At 40.9% G+C, this 18309-nt stretch overlaps 1 protein-coding gene across 1 annotated transcript in view; it reads left to right on the top strand.

Annotated features, from left to right (window-relative positions):
• LOC139383366 (neurexin-3a-like) overlaps positions 1 to 18056 on the top strand; it is a 599057-nt gene extending 581001 nt beyond the window's left edge. The window contains exon 25 of the mRNA XM_071127881.1: positions 13863 to 18056. Coding sequence (XP_070983982.1) covers positions 13863 to 14791 — 929 coding nt within the window. The 3' untranslated portion in view covers positions 14792 to 18056. The remainder of the gene's footprint in view (positions 1 to 13862) is intronic.
• The last annotated feature ends 253 nt before the right edge of the window (positions 18057 to 18309 follow it).

Raw genomic sequence — 18309 nt, 5'->3', positions numbered from 1 at the left:
AGGGACTATGGTGGTCTGCTTGAAACATGTTGGTATTACAGACTCAATCAGGGACATGTTGCCAGTTGTTCTGCACATGCCCGGAGCACACGTCTTAGTAATCCGTCTGGACCCAAAGCCTTGTGTATGTTGACCTGTGTAAAGGTCTTACTCACATCAGCTACGGAGAGCGTGAACACACAGTCGTCTGGAACAGCTGATGCTCTCATGCATGCCTCGGTGTTGCTTGCCTCGAAGCAAGCATAGAAGTGATTTAGCTCGTCTGGTAGGCTCGTGTCACTGGTCAGCTTCCCTTTGTAGTCTGTAATAGTTTGCAGGCTTGTAAGCAGGAATCAGGAGGATATAATTATTGTCAGATTTACCAAATAGAGGGTGAGGGAGAGCTTTGTACGCATCTCTGTGTGTGGAGTAAAGGTGATCTAGAATTTCTTTCCCTCTGGTTGCGCATGTAACATGCTGATAGAAAATAGGTAAAACTGATTTAAGTTTCCCTGCATTAAAGTCCCCGGCCACTATGAGCTCCGCCTCTGGGTGAGCGGTTTCCTGTTTTCTTATACAGCTGACTGAATGCAGTTTTAGTGCCAACATCTGTCTGTGGTGGTAAATAAACAGCCCCGAAAAAAATAGATGAAAACTCTCTTGGCAAAAAGTGTGGTCTACTGCTCATCATCAGATACTCTACTTCGGGTGAGCAAAAATCTAGAGACTTCCTTAGATTTTGTGCATCAGCTGTTGTTTACAAATATACACAGACCACCCCCCTATCTAGCCTATCTAGCCGGTGCTGCGTATATCCCGCCAGCTGAATGTTTTCCATGTTGTCATTCTGCCACGATTTGGTGAAAGATAAGATATAACAGTTTTTGATGTTCCATTGGTAGGATATTCGTGATCATACCTCTTCTAATTTATTGTCCAATGATTGTACGTTGGCAAGTAATATTTCCCAATCGCCGTCAACGGATCCTTACGAGGCACCCCGCCCTGTGTCCTCTATACCTGTGTCTCTTTCTCTTGCCAATGACGGGATTTCGGCCTTGTCCGGTGTCTGAAGAACATCCTGTGCGTCCTGCTTGATGAAGAAAAAACTTTGTCTAATCCGAAGTGAGTGATCGCTGTCCTGAAATCCAGAAGCTCTTTTTTGACGTAAGATATGGTGGCAGAAACATTAGTTACAAATAACGTAACCCCCCCCCCTCACACACATAATAGCACAATTGGTTAGGCGCCCGTAAAACGGCTTGATTATATTTCTCCAGAGTATGTTGTACCGATGTTTCCCTCCTTCAGGGCACAGTATTTAGTGTCATAATGTTATGTTTTTAGTGGTCCATAAATAGTGCTTCAGACTGGCCTCACTTGCAGGACTAAGTGCTGATCTAAGGAAAGTCTCTTTCTTATTAAATAGCATCAGTATTATTATTAATATTATTATTATTATTATTATCTTCCCACCAATCACAATCTATTCTACAGTATACTTACAAAAACAGCCAGATATTATAATCCTACTGCACCTATATTGTAATAATATGTTGACTTTGAACCTGGGTGGTCTAAACACTTAAAGACTATATTAGACCTCTGAGCCAAAGCCTCCTGCATAGTGGAACCATGCAGTCACACTGCTGAACACGCTGCTGTCAGAAAGACTTGAAGATATGTGAGGACAGAGGATGCCAACGCCCTGCCGCTAAACTGTAGCAATTAAAGATAGCGTTTAGAAAAGGAATATAACACTGCTTATAGCTAAGACATTCCTTGGCATCATTCTTAAAGTAAACAGTCATTTGTCACCGGCATTCGAATGAACAAGTCGCTTTAAAATGAGCTGAGCTTGTTTTTTGTTTGAAGACAGACAGAATGTTGATGAGTTACCGAAGTGTTCTGAAATGACCAGGGACGGAATGTTGATGAGTTACCGTAGTGTTCTGAAGAGACCAGAGACGGAATGTTGATGAGTTACCGTAGTATTCTGAAAAGACCATTGACGGAATATTGATGAGTTACCGTAGTGTTCTGAAAAGACCAGGGACGGAATGTTGATGAGTTACCGTAGTGTTCTGAAAAGACCAGGGATGGAATGTTGATGAGTTACCATAGTGTTCTGAAAAGACCAGGAACGGAATGTTGATGAGTTACGTGTTCTGAAAAGACCAAGGACAAAATGTTGATGAGTTACCGTAGTGTTCTGAAAAGACCAGGGACAGAATGCTGATGAGTTACCGTAGTGTTCTGAAAAGACCAGAGACGGAATGTTGATGAGTTACCATAGTGTTCTGAAAAGAACATGGATGGAATGGTGATGAATTACGTGTTCTGAAAAGACCAGAGACGGAATGTTGATGAGTTAAACTAGTGTTCTGAAAAGACCAGGGACGGAATGTTGATGAGTTACCATAGTGTTCTGAAAAGACCAGGGACGGAATGGTGATGAGTTAAACTAGTGTTCTGAAAAGACCAGGGACGGAATGTTGATGAGTTACCGTAGTGTTCTGAAAAGACACGGGACGGAATGTTGATGAGTTACCGTAGTGTTCTGAAAAGACACGGGACGGAATGTTGATGAGTTACCGTAGTGTTCTGAAAAGACCAGGGACGGAATGTTGATGAGTTACCGTAGTGTTCTGAAAAGACCAGGGACGGAATGTTGATGAGTTACCATAGTGTTCTGAAAAGACCAGGGACGGAATGTTGATGAGTTACCATAGTGTTCTGAGAAGACCAGGGACGGAATGTTGATGAGTTACCGTATTGTTCTGAAAAGACCAGAGACAGAAAGTTAATTAGACAGCCTTAAATCAAACTCTGTCTGAATCTTACCTTAAGATATAACACCGTTTTCTTGAGATATGGGTGCATTATTGAATGTATAACTCAATGCCGATCCTCCCTTCGGTATCAATGTATGATTTGCACAAAGGTTTGAGGGATGCACGTGTGTATTTCAAGTTCAGATTTGGTCCACTTCACAAACAAGCAAGACAGGAGTCAACAGTGGCAGAGATTAAAGACCATCTCTCGTCGACAGACCCCTCCTAGTTTATCAGACACAGCCAGGCTACAACATACACAGAGTGTATGAAAGAACACCTGCTCTTTCCATGACATACACTGGACCAGGTGAATCCAGGTGAAAGTTATGATCCCTTATTGATGTCACTTGTTAAATCCACTTCAATCAGTGTAGATGAAGGGGAGGAGTCAGGTTAAATAAATATTTTGAGACAATTCAGAGGGTGAATGGGCAAGACAAAATATTTAAGTGCCTTTGAATGGGGTAGCGTAGTAGGTGCGAGGCGCACCAGTTTGGGTGGGTCAAAAACTTCAACATTGCGGGGTTTTGCATATTCAGTTTCCTGTGTGTACCAAGAATGGTCCACCACCCAAAGGACTTCCAGCCAACTTGACACAACTGTGGGAAGCAATTGAGTCAACATGGACCAGCATCCCTGTTAAACGCTATCAACAGCTTGTAGAGTCCATGCCCTGACGAATTGAGGGCAAAGCTCAATATTAGGAAGGTGTTAGTAATGGGAGAAGAGATTGGAGTAACTTTGGAATTTACAACACTTCCACTCTTACATATCAAGGCACAAGGCGAGACCCAAATGTAGACACAGGAGGCAGATGGTTGGAGTCTTACAATGTTTATTAAGGGGAAGGACTAGAATAAGGAGAATACAAAAAGCAGGAGAATGGGAAAACCGCTGGTTGACTTGGAAACATACAAGACGAACTGGCACAGAGAGACAGGAAACACAGGGATAAATACACTGGGGAAGATCAGCAACACCTGGAGGGGGTGGAGACAATCACAAGGACAGGTGAAACAGATCAGGGCGTGACATTACAGGGTTATGGTTCTATGTTTTTGGTTCTAGATTGTGAGTGTCATGTCAGTCAGGGAGATTAAATTCTCTGAATGACCCATCATCATCACTGTGAACAGGGTAATTACACGTAATCAACTAATGGCTAAATCACAATTAAAAGCCACTGTCATTTTTATCAAAACCTCTACTTATCCACTTCAAATAACCAGTCTTCATGAGATTTTCATAGCCTCTAAATTCTTATACATTATGCATATTAGCACGAAGGTAAGTAGACATCATTAGCATAGTCTTTGTATAAGATTGAAGAGAAAAAAATTTGTAAAACATACAGTGGAATTTGAATTTTTGAACCTCACAATGATCCTTTTGATTCTTCAGAGCCAGTCACTGTCTCAGTATTCTGTTTGTAGTGAGAGGATCTAGCGCGTTACGACAGGATAACGTGTACGTTAATAATCGGGAAGCAAGTACAGGGAATGAATTTAATGAATAAACGAGCATGGACCAAAACAAGAAACACGAGTAGCGTACAGACATTAAAAATATAAACAGAAACAACAACACCTGAGGAAAGAACCAAAGGGGAGTGACAGATATCGGGGAGGTAATCAGGAAGGTGATGGAGTCCAGGTGAGTCTCATGAGGCGCAGGTGCGTGTAACAATGATGACAGATGTGTGTAATAATGAGTAAACTGGTGACAACAAGCGCCAGAGAGGAGGAGCTGGAGTAGACGTGACAGGCGTCTTAAGGCCTGTTTCAATTATCCTCTATATGGCTGGCCAGCCCCAGGTTAAGGTTAGGGTTAGGGAAAGGGTTACGTTTAGGGTTAGGATAACGGTTAAGGTTAGGATTAGGGTTACGTTTAGGGTTAGGATAACGGTTAAGGTTAAGGTTAGGGTTAGGGTTACGTTTAGGGTTAGGATAACGGTTAAGGTTAGGGTTAGGGTTAGGGCTAGGGTTACGTTTAGGGTTCGGATAACGGTTAAGGTTAGGGTTAGGGTTAGGGCTAGGGTTACGTTTAGGGTTCGGATAACGGTTAAGGTTAAGGTTAGGGCTAGGGTTACGTTTAGGGTTAGGATAATGGTTAAGGTTAAGGCTAGGGTTAGGGCTAGGGTTACGTTTAGGGTTAGGATAACGTTAAGGTTAGGGTTAGGGAAAGGGTTACGTTTAGGGTTCGGATAACGGTTAAGGTTAGGGCTAGGGTTAGGGAAAGGGTTACGTTTAGGGTTAGGATAACGGTTAAGGTTAAGGCTAGGGTTAGGGCTAGGGTTACGTTTAGGGTTAGGATAACGGTTAAGGTTTGGGTAAGGGTTACATTTAGGGTTAGGATAACGGTTAAGGTTAGGATTAGGGTTACGTTTAGGGTTAGGATAACGGTTAAGGTTAAGGTTAGGGTTAGGGTTACGTTTAGGGTTAGGATAACGGTTAAGGTTAGGGTTAGGGTTAGGGCTAGGGTTACGTTTAGGGTTCGGATAACGGTTAAGGGTTAAGGTTAGGGCTAGGGTTACGTTTAGGGTTAGGATAATGGTTAAGGTTAAGGCTAGGGTTAGGGCTAGGGTTACGTTTAGGGTTAGGATAACGTTAAGGTTAGGGTTAGGGAAAGGGTTACGTTTAGGGTTCGGATAACGGTTAAGGTTAGGGCTAGGGTTAGGGAAAGGGTTACGTTTAGGGTTAGGATAACGGTTAAGGTTAAGGCTAGGGTTAGGGCTAGGGTTACGTTTAGGGTTAGGATAACGGTTAAGGTTTGGGTAAGGGTTACATTTAGGGTTAGGATAAGTGTTAGGGTTAGGGCTAGGGTTAGGGTTGGTAGATAGTTGAAATGTTACCGATAGTCTGGGTTAAGGTTAGGGCTAGGGTTAGGGTTGGTAGAGAGTTGAAATGTTACTGATAGTCTGGGTTAAGGTTAGGGCTAGGGTTAGGGTTGGTAGATAGTTGAAATGTTACTGATAGTCTGGGTTAAGGTTAGGGCTAGGGTTAGGGTTGGTAGAGAGTTGAAATGTTACTGATAGTCTGGGTTAAGGTTAGGGCTAGGGTTAGGGTTGGTAGAGAGTTGAAATGTTACTGATAGTCTGGGTTAAGGTTAGGGCTAGGGTTAGGGTTGGTAGATAGTTGAAATGTTACTGATAGTCTGGGTTAAGGTTAGGGCTAATTTTAGGTTTGGTAGAGAGTTGAAATGTTACTGATAGTCTGGGTTAAGGTTAGGGCTAGGGTTAGGGTTGGTAGAGAGTTGAAATGTTACTGATAGTCTGTCGATCATCTACAGAAGGACTATCCAAATAAAGTGTTTCCCAGACAGGTAGTAAATCCCTGGTGAAAGACATGGGACCAGGGATACACGTCTCTGGTCATGGCCTAGCTCACCGAGGTGCTAGAGAGGTGGATCAGGACTCCTCAGGCTCTGCTAGGGGGTTGCAGAGGTGCTACATCTGTTAGACACGGAGGTGAACCCTCAACTCTCAGATGGCAGTCAGTGAAGACCAGACAATCATTTATTGTTATAAATCAGGAAGCATACTTATTTATCCCCAAAATACTTGCAACATATGCTCTTCTATATGGTTCTCCTCCCAAGTAAAATATCAAAACATAGCGTTTCTCTGCACTATACAAGAGAAGAAAGCAATACAAGACCAGCTTCAGACACACTGTTATGGGCATGGTGTGAATTACAGGTAGCCATTTGGGGGAGGCTCAGCTCCCCTGAATGAGATGTTAGTTCCCCTAAATGCAACAAAATTCAACTTTAGGGAGTCTCTAAATAATCCTAATTTAACCATGCTCCTATTTGTTTAAAATGCAGTGGTAAATATGTTTTACAGTGTGAAAATGTGAAAATAAAATCTTCTACTGAAACCAACACCCCCATGTCGCTGTCATGGTTTAAACTCTATATTTCTATGCCGCTTCGCTGTCCATCCAGTAATGCTGAATTTCAACTTCTGCTCCTTTACGCATAGATGTTCCTTTGTACTTCCTCATTTTCACCATTTGTTTACCATGCGTCCTTGATAAAAAAATTGCCTTTATTATAAATTCATTAGATTTATCCCATGATTTATCATTGTTTGCTTAAGTCAGTCAGCTGTTTAGAGCGCTCATTTGGTTGTTTTTCAGGTGCACAGTGGGTAATGGTGTTCTCCATGACCAGAAGTAGTAGAACCAATTATAGAGCTTCATTAATTTCTATCAATATATGTTTTCTTTCTTGGATCAGTTGATGATGGTCAAAAAATATCACTAGACAACTAGCTTACAGCTAGACACCAGTGCGCATCCAATCCATTCAAGAAGTATAGGTTAATGACAGTAGGACTATAGTTGACTCTTTCGGTTAGAAGCTTTCGATTTTTACAATGGCATAAGCCTATATTACACTGAACAAAAATATAACTTGTAAAGTGCTGGTCACCTTTTTCATGAGTTGAAATAAAATAACTCAGATATGTTCCATACACACAAAAGCTTTTTTCTCTCAAATCGTGTGCACAAACTTGTTTAAATTCCTGTTAAGGAGCATTTTATCGGCTTGACTCCCAAGTGGGTGGACCTATGCCCTTCCAGGCCCACCCATAGCTGAGCCCCTGCACAGTCATGTGAAATCCATAGATTAGGGCCTAATGAATATATTTAAATTGACAGCAAAATCTTTAAAATGGTTGCAAGTCGCGTTTATATTTTTAGATTTTGTTTGTGCCCTTGAGAACTGTTTTCACTGCAAAACCTAATGAAATGTTACCTAGGCCTGTTTACACTTGGGCTACAGTCCATTTTCCAAAACCTCCACGGTCCATGATTCATACAGGGTTGAAGTTCAATGTTTTAATTCAAAATGTGAAATGCTTAATAATGACAAATAACACTGTCATAAATGTCATTAATGTAAGGAAAGATAGTGTTGTAGGTCACATGATTTGTGAAGACTCCAGTCATTCATTCATGGCTTATGGTGTAAACATGTTTTGATTCAACTCATGTATTATATTGAATGTAAGCTACCTGTTCTGCGTAAGTTGATGTGTTTAAAATAGCCTAGTGGAGGGTAAAACCAAGGAAAAGCTGTTTACCCATCTTTAAAACTTTTTTTACCACGACCGTCAACCACTTATTTATTTATAACACTACATCACTGGCTACCAGATATTTCAAGTTGATCGTAATACACATTGTAGCCTAATCTAGTAAAATCACCATGTGTGTTAGGGTGACCATTCTGTTTTTCCAGGGACAGTTTCAGTCCTATTTCAGGTGTCTCGACTATTCAGCCAACAAAAAAAGGTACATTTTTTGTCAAGACACATCAATTAATGTCGGGCTATTCGATGACAATCGCTGAATGTCATTAGACACACTTTTTGGTGTTTTGTAATATAGTTCTATTTCAATTCATCAAATGGCACGAGTATACATACAGTTTGGATGCTGCAATTATTTTGGAGTGGACGAACATGCCTACTTTTTGAAGATATTTGTTTGACAATCAGATGAAAATATCATAAATGGTTGTGTTCATGCCACAACAAAAGGTAATACATGTTTACCGTTTAAATAACGTCTTTAAGAGGCCAATGAAAATAAGTTGCATTCAATAGAGACCCCCCCTGAATGTCATGGTGTAATTCACACTCTGGTTATGGGTGAAATCTGGCAGTGTCCTCTGCCTCCTCCACTGTCTGCAGTGCTGTCTGTTTTTACAAGATAAGAGCTCCTGTATCTGTCTTCCGAGTGCTTCTCAGACATTCGCTAGCTACTATCTCACTCAGGGAAGGATTGTTTACCCTCATGCCAATATTAATGTTCCATTTGACATTGCACAATTTTATGATGCGATGATTAAAGGATAATATCTCGCCGTACACACCTCTGTAGCTGTCCACACCTTTGTAGCTGTCCACACCTCTGTAGCTGTCCACACCTTTGTAGCTGTCCACACCTCTGTAGCTGTCCACACCTCTGTAGCTGAGTGACATTGACATGATGAAATGTGTCAGAACACCCTCAAAATGAAGTTAAGCTCCTGGTGAAATTACCGATAATAACCAAAAAATGATCTTGTTAGTGAGATCCTCAGTTTAAAGTGTTTATCAGATACATTTAGTCTGCGTTTAACTTCAGAAAAAATACAACAAAGAGTTTCATATCTTCTTGTGGAATTCCTCTGTCTGTTGCTGTCTAGCTGTGAAACTAAAGGGCTGTGGGAATCAAAGTTTTATCTTGAATGTTTATTTTTGTTAAATTTAACTTGGCAAGTCCGTTAAGAAGAAATTCTTATTTTCAATGACCACCTACCCGGGAACTGTGGGTTAACTGCCTTGTTCAGGGGCAGAACAACAGATTCTTTTTTTTAACCTTCATGGATTTGATCCAGCAACATTTCAGTTACTGGCCCTATGCTCTAACCACTAGGCTACCTAGTAATGACTTATCTTTCCATCTGTTACTGTAGAATACATCATTATGGGTCAATGTCATTCTTATACTGCTACAGCCCTTGGTTGAACTGCACCCCTGCACTCCGGCATGCCGTATGTTCTTTTGACTTTCCCTAAAAGCAACTTACTCCAAGTATGCATCAACATCTTGCAGTACAACCAAAAAAATATTATAAACTGGGTGCTTTGAACCCTGAATGCTGATTGGCTTGCACCCGTGGTATATCAGACCGTATACCACGGGTTTGACAAAACACTTATTTCTTAGTGCACGAATTACATTAGTAACCAGTTTATAATAGCAATAAGGCACCTCAAGGGTTTGTGATATATGGACAATATACCACGGCTAAGGGCCTAAGATGTGTTGTGCCTGAGAACAGCTCTTAGCCGTGGTATACTGGCCATATACCACACCTCCTCTGGCCTTATTGCTTAATTAACCCATTCTCAGCCAGTATGTTCTTCTCTCTGACCTACACCCAGACTGCGCGCCGGGTCCATGTCTTAAGACTAACATAAACAGATCTATTTGTCATCCAATACCAATGACCGAGGGAATGTCGTCACCTGACTGCTCCTCCCGACTGTCTGTTTTATAGCCTCTGGTTGTAGTGTGTACAAATTCAAGTGGCTTTGTTCTCTCATTTTATATGAACATTTATATTTTGATAGTTTATCATATTTTATACATATTTTTGTGTCGATGTTCAAATTAATAAACTAGATTTTTATTATGAATATGATTTTTTGGGAGGGGAATTATTTAGTTTACTTTGCTACTTTGTTATGGTAAACATTAGTTTCGACCACTTTGAATCAGATGTGAGTATTTGGAATCACATTTTATTATAATTTTTTATAGAATAATTTAAATGTTCATCTTATTTTGGGAGATTTGGAACTACTTCAGCGAATGGACTGTGTGCTTTAGACCACTGCTTATAATCTAACAACAAAAACATCAAGTTATCCTCCATTTTGTTAAAACCAGTCCATTTAAGTTGACACAACATTTGGTGAAGTGGTGCCATATAATGGTCCTTGGTTTTTCAGATTTTTGATGAGCAATTTTGAAAAAACAATTAAACTTGTTTTTAAATTGAATGAATGATTGATTACGTAAAAAAAAAAAAAACTGCATGGCTAAGAAGGTGCAGTTCAGGGTTTGTCAGACTGTCAGTGTTAGTAGAGTTCTGTGATTCTCTGTAGATGGGCATGTGTGCATAAGCTCACTGGTTGTATGTCCCCATCCCTTCCTTACAGCCAAAAGCTCTAACGCCACCAGACTTCCTCGTACTGCCTTTACATGGACATGGCAACTGACTTACACTATCACCCTCATCATCCTCATCTCCTCTGTAGTATGTTCATAGGCCCCTCCCCCGCGGACAGTCATCCATCCATTCTAAATTAAGGAACAAATACAAACTGTTAAAAAACTTCAAATGAACAGAAAGTACATATTTATTGAGAAGTCAATGCGAAAACGTACAGATGTACAGTTTTCTTTTGAAAAACTGGATTTCTTATCGAAATAAAAAAATAGTATTTATGTTGCCGTTTATTTTTCAAGTTATATGGTGTGGATGTAAGTGTTGTTCCCATCACATCTAAAGAAAAAAATAAACAAGATGTCCAATTGCTGAATTATTTTTGATCAAAACTATACTGAGCCAAGAACATTCTCACACAACTTTCTTTTGTAAACTCTTTTTTTTTTTTTCATGCCAAAATCATGCGGTGATTGTTGATGTAAGTTGACAAAGACTATGTGGTTTCTTCCTTGAATAATGTTTTAGAGGGCTGTTATGATGTTTAAAACAGAGTTGTTGTTTTTTTACGTTTGCTTTGTACACCATGTAGCTAATCTTAATGTAATAGATCCAACTGTTCTCTTAGTTTTTGTATGTTTGCCTTGATTTAAATTCCTTTTTTTTTTTTATCATTTGAAATTTGCATCCGTTTGTAATGCTTAGTGATAAGCCTTGGTAGTGTACTGTATACACATACCTTGATGGCAGTGGGATTTGGCAGCTGCAATGACAACCTGAATGTTCATCATTTCCCTTTTGAGAAACAGACCATACCTACACTTGCCTTTTAACGCTACACCAAACTCAGCATGTGATACCTCTGTATTTTCCTCCTTTAGAGGAAATGGGGATTTGTTACTTCATACAGTATGTTGGCCTCCACATACACACACACTCAAACACACACAAACACAGTTAATGCACATTATTTATCGTCATTCTCCTCTAAAATTAACCAAGTGCTGACAACATGTGTGGATCTGCAAGTCTAATTTCAACCTGTTGGTTCCCAGTGCAGCTCTAATCACTACAAAAGCTCTTCATTGCTCTTGCATTGTTGTCTTAGGTTTTTAATGAAATACTTCGTTTGAAGCTGGATAACAATGTTGCTGGTAGAATTGTGTATTGCGTGGCTTGCTTTATAGTTAGAATAATGCGCTTTGAAGTGCAAGGAGATCCGCCCGGATAGTTATTTTTTTACATTCCCTGATTACTTACAGTTAATTAGTGGGCATATGAAATAACCTGTTGTTTGTTAATTATACAATGTAGATACTCACAAGGCATTTGTTGACTTTTCAGAAACGATAAAGTGCTATTGAAACCTTATTTAATTTAAAGTGCAGGCTAAATTATTTTGGTATCATTTTCACTAAAGGCACCCTTTGCTGGGGTGAAAAATATGAATTTAATTGAATAACAAGCTCTTGAATTTAATTGTGCAAGGGTAACTTGCTTATGAAAGCCCCCAGTGATTCATGATACACTACATCATGATACACTACATCACCCCCTCCAGAATGACACAGACACCCCCTCCAGAATGATACAGACACCCCCTCCAGAATGATACAGACACCCCTCCAGAATGACACAGACACCCCCTCCAGAATGACACAGACACCCCCTCCAGAATGATACAGACACCCCCTCCAGAATGACACAGACACCCCCTCCAGAATGACACAGACACCCCCTCCAGAATGATACAGACACCCCCTCCAGAATGACACAGACACCCCCTCCAGAATGATACAGACACCCCCTCCAGAATGATACAGACACCCCCTCCAGAATGGTACAGACACCCCTTCCAGAATGATACAGACCCCCTCCAGAATGATACAGATCCTGCCTCCAGAATGATAGACACCACCTAAAGAATGATACAGACACCCCCTCCAGAATTTAACAGACCCCCTCCAGAATGATACAGACCCCTCCAAAATGATACAGACTCCCTCCAGAATGCTAGATACCCCCTCCAGAATTATACAGACCCCCTCCACAATGATGCAGACCCCCTCCAGAATGATAGACCCCCCCCAGAATGATACAGACACCGCCTCCAGAATGACACAGACACCCCCTCCAGAATGATAAAGACACCCACCCCCCAGAATGATGCAGACATCCCCTCCAGAATGACACAGACACCCTTTCCAAAAAGATACAGACACCACCTCCAGAGTGATAGACACCACCTCCAGAATGAAACAGACACCACCTCCAGAATGATAGACACCCCCTCCAGAATGACAGACACCGGAAATAAATCACCCAAGGGTACATGACACATGCACAGAAAGGTGATCAGAGAGTGAACATTCAGCCGTCATTGATCTGCCCTATGAAATCCTGTCATTATGGAAGCCATTCAAAAGGATAGAGGCTGGGGTCGACTGGGGAGCCAGATCTTTCCAGATCCTTCCATGGGGGTTACTTACACTGTATGGTAATCTAGCCAGTTAGGACTTCTGTCCGTCACACATATCATATTGTAGAATTATAAATACATCCAGGTTTAAGCCACTGTGCTGCTTGTTTTCCGTTTTCAAACAGAGATACAGTTATTTCACTTCAGCTACGTGATAACTTCAGTGTCAGATGAGAGAGAATATTTTATTTTCAAAAGGTAAAAATCCACTAAAATCCACATTATCCTGGCCTCTATTGGTTATATATTTTCTTAAGTCCTTTTTGTAGTTGTTGATTGAACCTTAATGTCTGGCTCACCCTCACACCTCCCGTAGCCTTTTGTAGTTGTTGATTGAACCTTAATGTCTGGCTCACCCTCACACCTCCCGTAGCCTTTTGTAGTTGTTGATTGAACCTTAATGTCTGGCTCACCCTCACACCTCCCGTAGCCTTTTGTAGTTGTTGATTGAACCTTAATGTCTGGCTCACCCTCACACCTCCCGTAGCCTTTTGTAGTTGTTGATTGAACCTTAATGTCTGGCTCACCCTCACACCTCCCGTAGCCTTTTGTAGTTGTTGATTGAACCTTAATGTCTGGCTCACCCTCACACCTCCCGTAGCCTTTTGATCCTTTTTAGCTTTGCCTTTTGTTCTGTTTTCTGGCATGTTTATTCTTATTTTAAAGCTGTGTTATGTAGGTACAGCGTGTGTGCATGTTTTGTTTTGTACAGCATCGTGTTGTGCTTCTATTTTACCTCTTTTCCGTTTTGGGTGAATGTGATAGCTAGATGAATGTGTGTGGTTGCCAAGATGTCCTTACTTCTCTCTAACATGTATTTTGTCTGTCTCTACGTCTAGGAGGTGAATTAGTCATCCCTGTACTCTTAGAGGACCAATTAGTGTTACCCCCGTCCATCCCCCTTCCAACCCTCTGCCCACCCCTCACCATAATTGAAACCACCAAAGAGTCCCTGTCCAAGGCCACTGAGGCCGGGGTACCGTGCTTGTCGGACCGAGGCAGCGATGATTGTGATGATTGTGATGATGATGATGGCTTGGTGATATCTGGGTATGATTTCGACTCTAACCTGCCTCCTACTGATGATGAAGAGCTTTACGCCACCTTCTCCTTGGTAACAGATAAGACCTTGTCCACGTCGGCTTTTGAAGGTGGCTACAAAGCTCACCAGCCCAAGTGGGAAACCAAGGACTTTAGACCTAACAAACCATCCTCAGACCGCGGTAGGACTACCACTACCGCCGTGCTGCCACTAGCACCTGACCAGAGCCGCTACACCTCCACCGCAGCCCTGCACAACACGTCACCCGCCAAGCTGCCTGCCGGCAAAATGAATAACCGCGAGCTAAAACCCCAGCCAGACGTAGTGTTGCTCCCGTTGCCCACCCTACCCTATGAGGTAGACAGTACCAAGCAGAGGGCTCCTGTAATAACCTCCCCCATGTTCCATACTGTACCCACAGCCCTGCCCACCCAGCCCGTCATCAACAGAGTCCCGGGACCCCCGGAAGTGTCCCGCCAGTCTAGCAGCACCATCGGGATGGTCGTGGGGATAGTGGCGGCCGCAGCCCTGTGCATCGTCATCCTCCTGTACGCCATGTATAAGTACAGGAACAGGGACGAGGGTTCCTACCAGGTGGACGAGAGCAGGAATTACATCACCAACTCGGCAACGCAGAGCAACGGAGCCGCCGTGAAGGACAAACAGCAGAGCTCGAAAGCTGTCAAAGGAAAACAGAAAAACAAGGACAAGGAGTATTACGTTTGAGTGACGAACGATGAGAGATGAAAAGAGAGAGGAAGAGAAAGACAAGTATAGAGAAATATAGAAGTGTATTTAACAGTCACCTTCTAAGGAGCTGCGATGACAAAACATGTTAAAACTAGAACCGTTACTTGATGCTGTGTAGAGTGGTTGAACTATGACTATGTGTAGTAATATGAAGAAGACTTACTATTGTAAGCATACAGAGAAGGATAATAGCATCTTTAGAGACCTTCCTCTTCTGCCGGGTTCGTGTACAACTACTTCACAGCGACTGCATCATCATCCTAAGGGACTTTTAGAACTATGTGATCCTTGGCGTTAAAAAATAAATAAAATTTGGTTTGTTTTTGTAAACCTGTACAAAATGAAAGATGTTCGTTAATCTTGACCGTCTTCAGCATGTCAGCAACATGTAGTGCTTTAGCAAGAGTGGGTCAGGATAAAAAGGATAATTGTAAAGTCAATGAAAAAAAAAATGGACTACTGCTGTTAAAAGATATCGTACATTTTTTTATTGTATGTATGGTTTTGGGATCATAAAACTGTGGTGTCTTCGCAACAACAACAAAAAACATCTACTACTCTATGTATCAAGTGACACCAAGTGAGCTCAAATGGCTGAGGAAAGATCTCTTAGGATCTCTTCAGATCTCAGAGCTCTGTTGTCTGTCCTCTGATCTCAACATGATTACTCTCGTTGTGTGACAGAAGGACAGAGTGACACTGACGTGTGGTCCTGGCGAGAAGTGGTTGCTTGTTCTTGTCTCGGTTAAAAGCAACTGATTGTAATGCATGTAATCCATTCTACCAAAACTGTACAGTACAGTACAATATACCACTAGAGTACAATGTACAATACATACCAGTACAGTATATTGTACAGTACAGTACAATATATAAACTTAGCTTGAACAGTCCTTTTCTCTCTAAAGGCCAAACTTTATACTTCGTCATCATCAAGACCCCCCAACTCTTTCCATTTTACTCCCCAAAACGTCAACAATTAAAATATGAGTATCCCTAAGGATAAAAAGGTCTGTTGGTTTGCAGTCGTGCTGGTTGTGTCTTTTGCAGGCCTCTGTGTGTTGGTTAATCACCTCTTGTTCTATTTTCTATGGAGCTGTCCCATCGAGGACAGAATGCAGTACTATAACACTGTTAAAGATGTCTATACAGAAATAAATCTAACGTGAAAAGTGTGAATTCTATCTGTCACAGTCAAAACTGTGTCAAACAAACATATTTGTTTACATATTTTATTACATTATAGCCGTTGTACTTTGTAGGTACTAGCTATTGTACATACCATCTAAGTTTAAATGTTTTTGTAATTATATTGTACAGACTGATCACATGGTTTATCAGTGTATTTCATGAAGACACATCTATAACTATTAACTGACGTGAAGAAAGACTTTGAAGCATTGAGAATACACATTTAGTAAAGAAAGGAGAACACTATGTTAAGATAGAAACATCTGCGATCAGAGCTCTAAGTGTCAATCAAATACAAGATGGCCGATCTTAATTGTACCAATGCTTTCTTCCTCTTCTCTGGTTATTTTAGTGTTAGTTATATTTTGAAAAGATTAAAGAGAAGCTATATTAATCGAAGACTATAGCTGTTGGATGCGGAGGCGCAGTTCAGACAATCTCCCAAAACACAGTGTGATTCTTACCTCCAGGTCTTTACACTAACATTCATGACAAATCATTCGCTTATCATATTTGTTTTACATATTTTTGTTATACAGTGCCTTGAAAAAGTATTCATCCCCCTTGGCATTTTTCCTATTTTGTTGCATTACAACCTGTAATTTAAATAGATTTTTATTTGGATTTCATGTAATGGACAAACACAAAATAGTCCAAATTGGTGAAGTGAAATTAAAAAAAATTCACTTAAAATGGAAAAGTGGTGCGTGTATATGTCTTCAACCCTTTTGCTATGAAGCACCTAAATAAGATCTGGTGCAACCAATTACCTTCAGAAGTCACATAATTAGTTAGATTGCACACAGATGTACTTTATTTAAGTGTCACATGATCTCAGTATATATACACACCTGTTCTGAAAGGCCCCAGAGTCTGCAACACCATTAAGAAGGGGTACCACCAAGCAAGCGACACCATGAAGACCAAGGAGCTCTCCAAACAGGTCAGGTACAATGTTGTGGAGAAGTACAGATCAGGTTTGGGTTATAAAAAAATATCCAAAACTTTGAACATCACACAGAGCACCATTAAATCCAGTATTAAAACATGGAAAGAATGTGGCACCACAACAAACCTGTCAAGAAGGTCACCCACCAAAACTCATGGACCAGTCAAGGAGGGCATTAATCAGAGAGGCAACAAAGAGACCAAAGATAACCCTGAAGGAGCTGCAAAGCTCCACAGCGGAGATTGGAGTATCTGTCCATAGGACCACTTTAAGCTGTACACTCCACAGAGCTGGGTTTTATGGAAGAGTGGCAAGAAAAAAAGCCATTGCTTAAAGAAAAAAATAAGCAAACACATTTGGTATTTGCCAAAAGGCACGTGGGAGACTCCCCAAAACATATGGAAGAAGGTGCTTTGGTCAGATGAGACTAAAATTGAGCTTTTTGGCAATCAAGGAAAACGCTATATCTGGCACAAACCTAACACCTCAGATTACCACTAGAACCTCATCCCCACAGTGAAGCATGGTAGTGGCAGCATCATGCTGTGTGGATATTTTTCATCGGCAGGGACTGGGAAACTGGTCAGAATTGAGGAAATGATGGATGGCGCTAAATACAGGGAAATTCTTGAGGGAAACCTGTTTCAGTCTCCCAGAGATTTGAGACTGGGACGGAGGTTCACCTTCCAGGAGGACAATGACCCTAAGCATACTGCTAAAGCAACATTCGAGTGGTTTAAGGGTAAACATTAAAATGTATTGGAATGGCCTAGTCAAAGCCCAGACCTCAATCCAATTGAGAATCTGTGGTATGACTTAAAGATTGCTGTACACCAGCAGAACCCATCCAACTTGAAGGAGCTGGAGCAGTTTTGCCTTGAAGAATTGGCAAAAATCCCAGTGGCTAGATGTGCCAAGCTTATAGAGACATACCCCAAGAGACTTGCAGCTGTAATTGCTGCAAAAGGTGGCTCTACAAAGTATTGAACTTGGGGGGGTTAATAGTTATGCACGCTCAAGTTTTTATTTTTTTTGTCTTGTTTCTTGTTTGATTCACAATAAAAAAGTATTTTCCATCTTCAAAGTGGTTTGTGATGTAAATTGATTGATTTCAACATTTCAGTTTATGAGGCAACAAAATAGGAAAAATTCCAAGGGGTGTGAATTCTTTCGCAAGCTACTGTATATATATATGTATATATATTTTCAGGATCCTTATATTTTTATATTTTTTATTTAATTTAATTTGTGACTATGGCCAGACTGTTTGTAATCACTGACACTTTGGTGTTTTTGTCATCTTTAGTTTTATTCGATTATTATAATTTTTTTGTATTTTAATATTGTTTTCTAT

The sequence above is a fragment of the Oncorhynchus clarkii genome, chromosome 25 (genome assembly GCF_045791955.1).
Source record: "Oncorhynchus clarkii lewisi isolate Uvic-CL-2024 chromosome 25, UVic_Ocla_1.0, whole genome shotgun sequence".
In the NCBI taxonomy this organism is placed as follows: Eukaryota; Metazoa; Chordata; class Actinopteri; order Salmoniformes; family Salmonidae; genus Oncorhynchus; species Oncorhynchus clarkii.
Note: the sequence above shows the minus strand (reverse complement) of the source record. Positions and strands in the feature narration are given on the sequence as shown.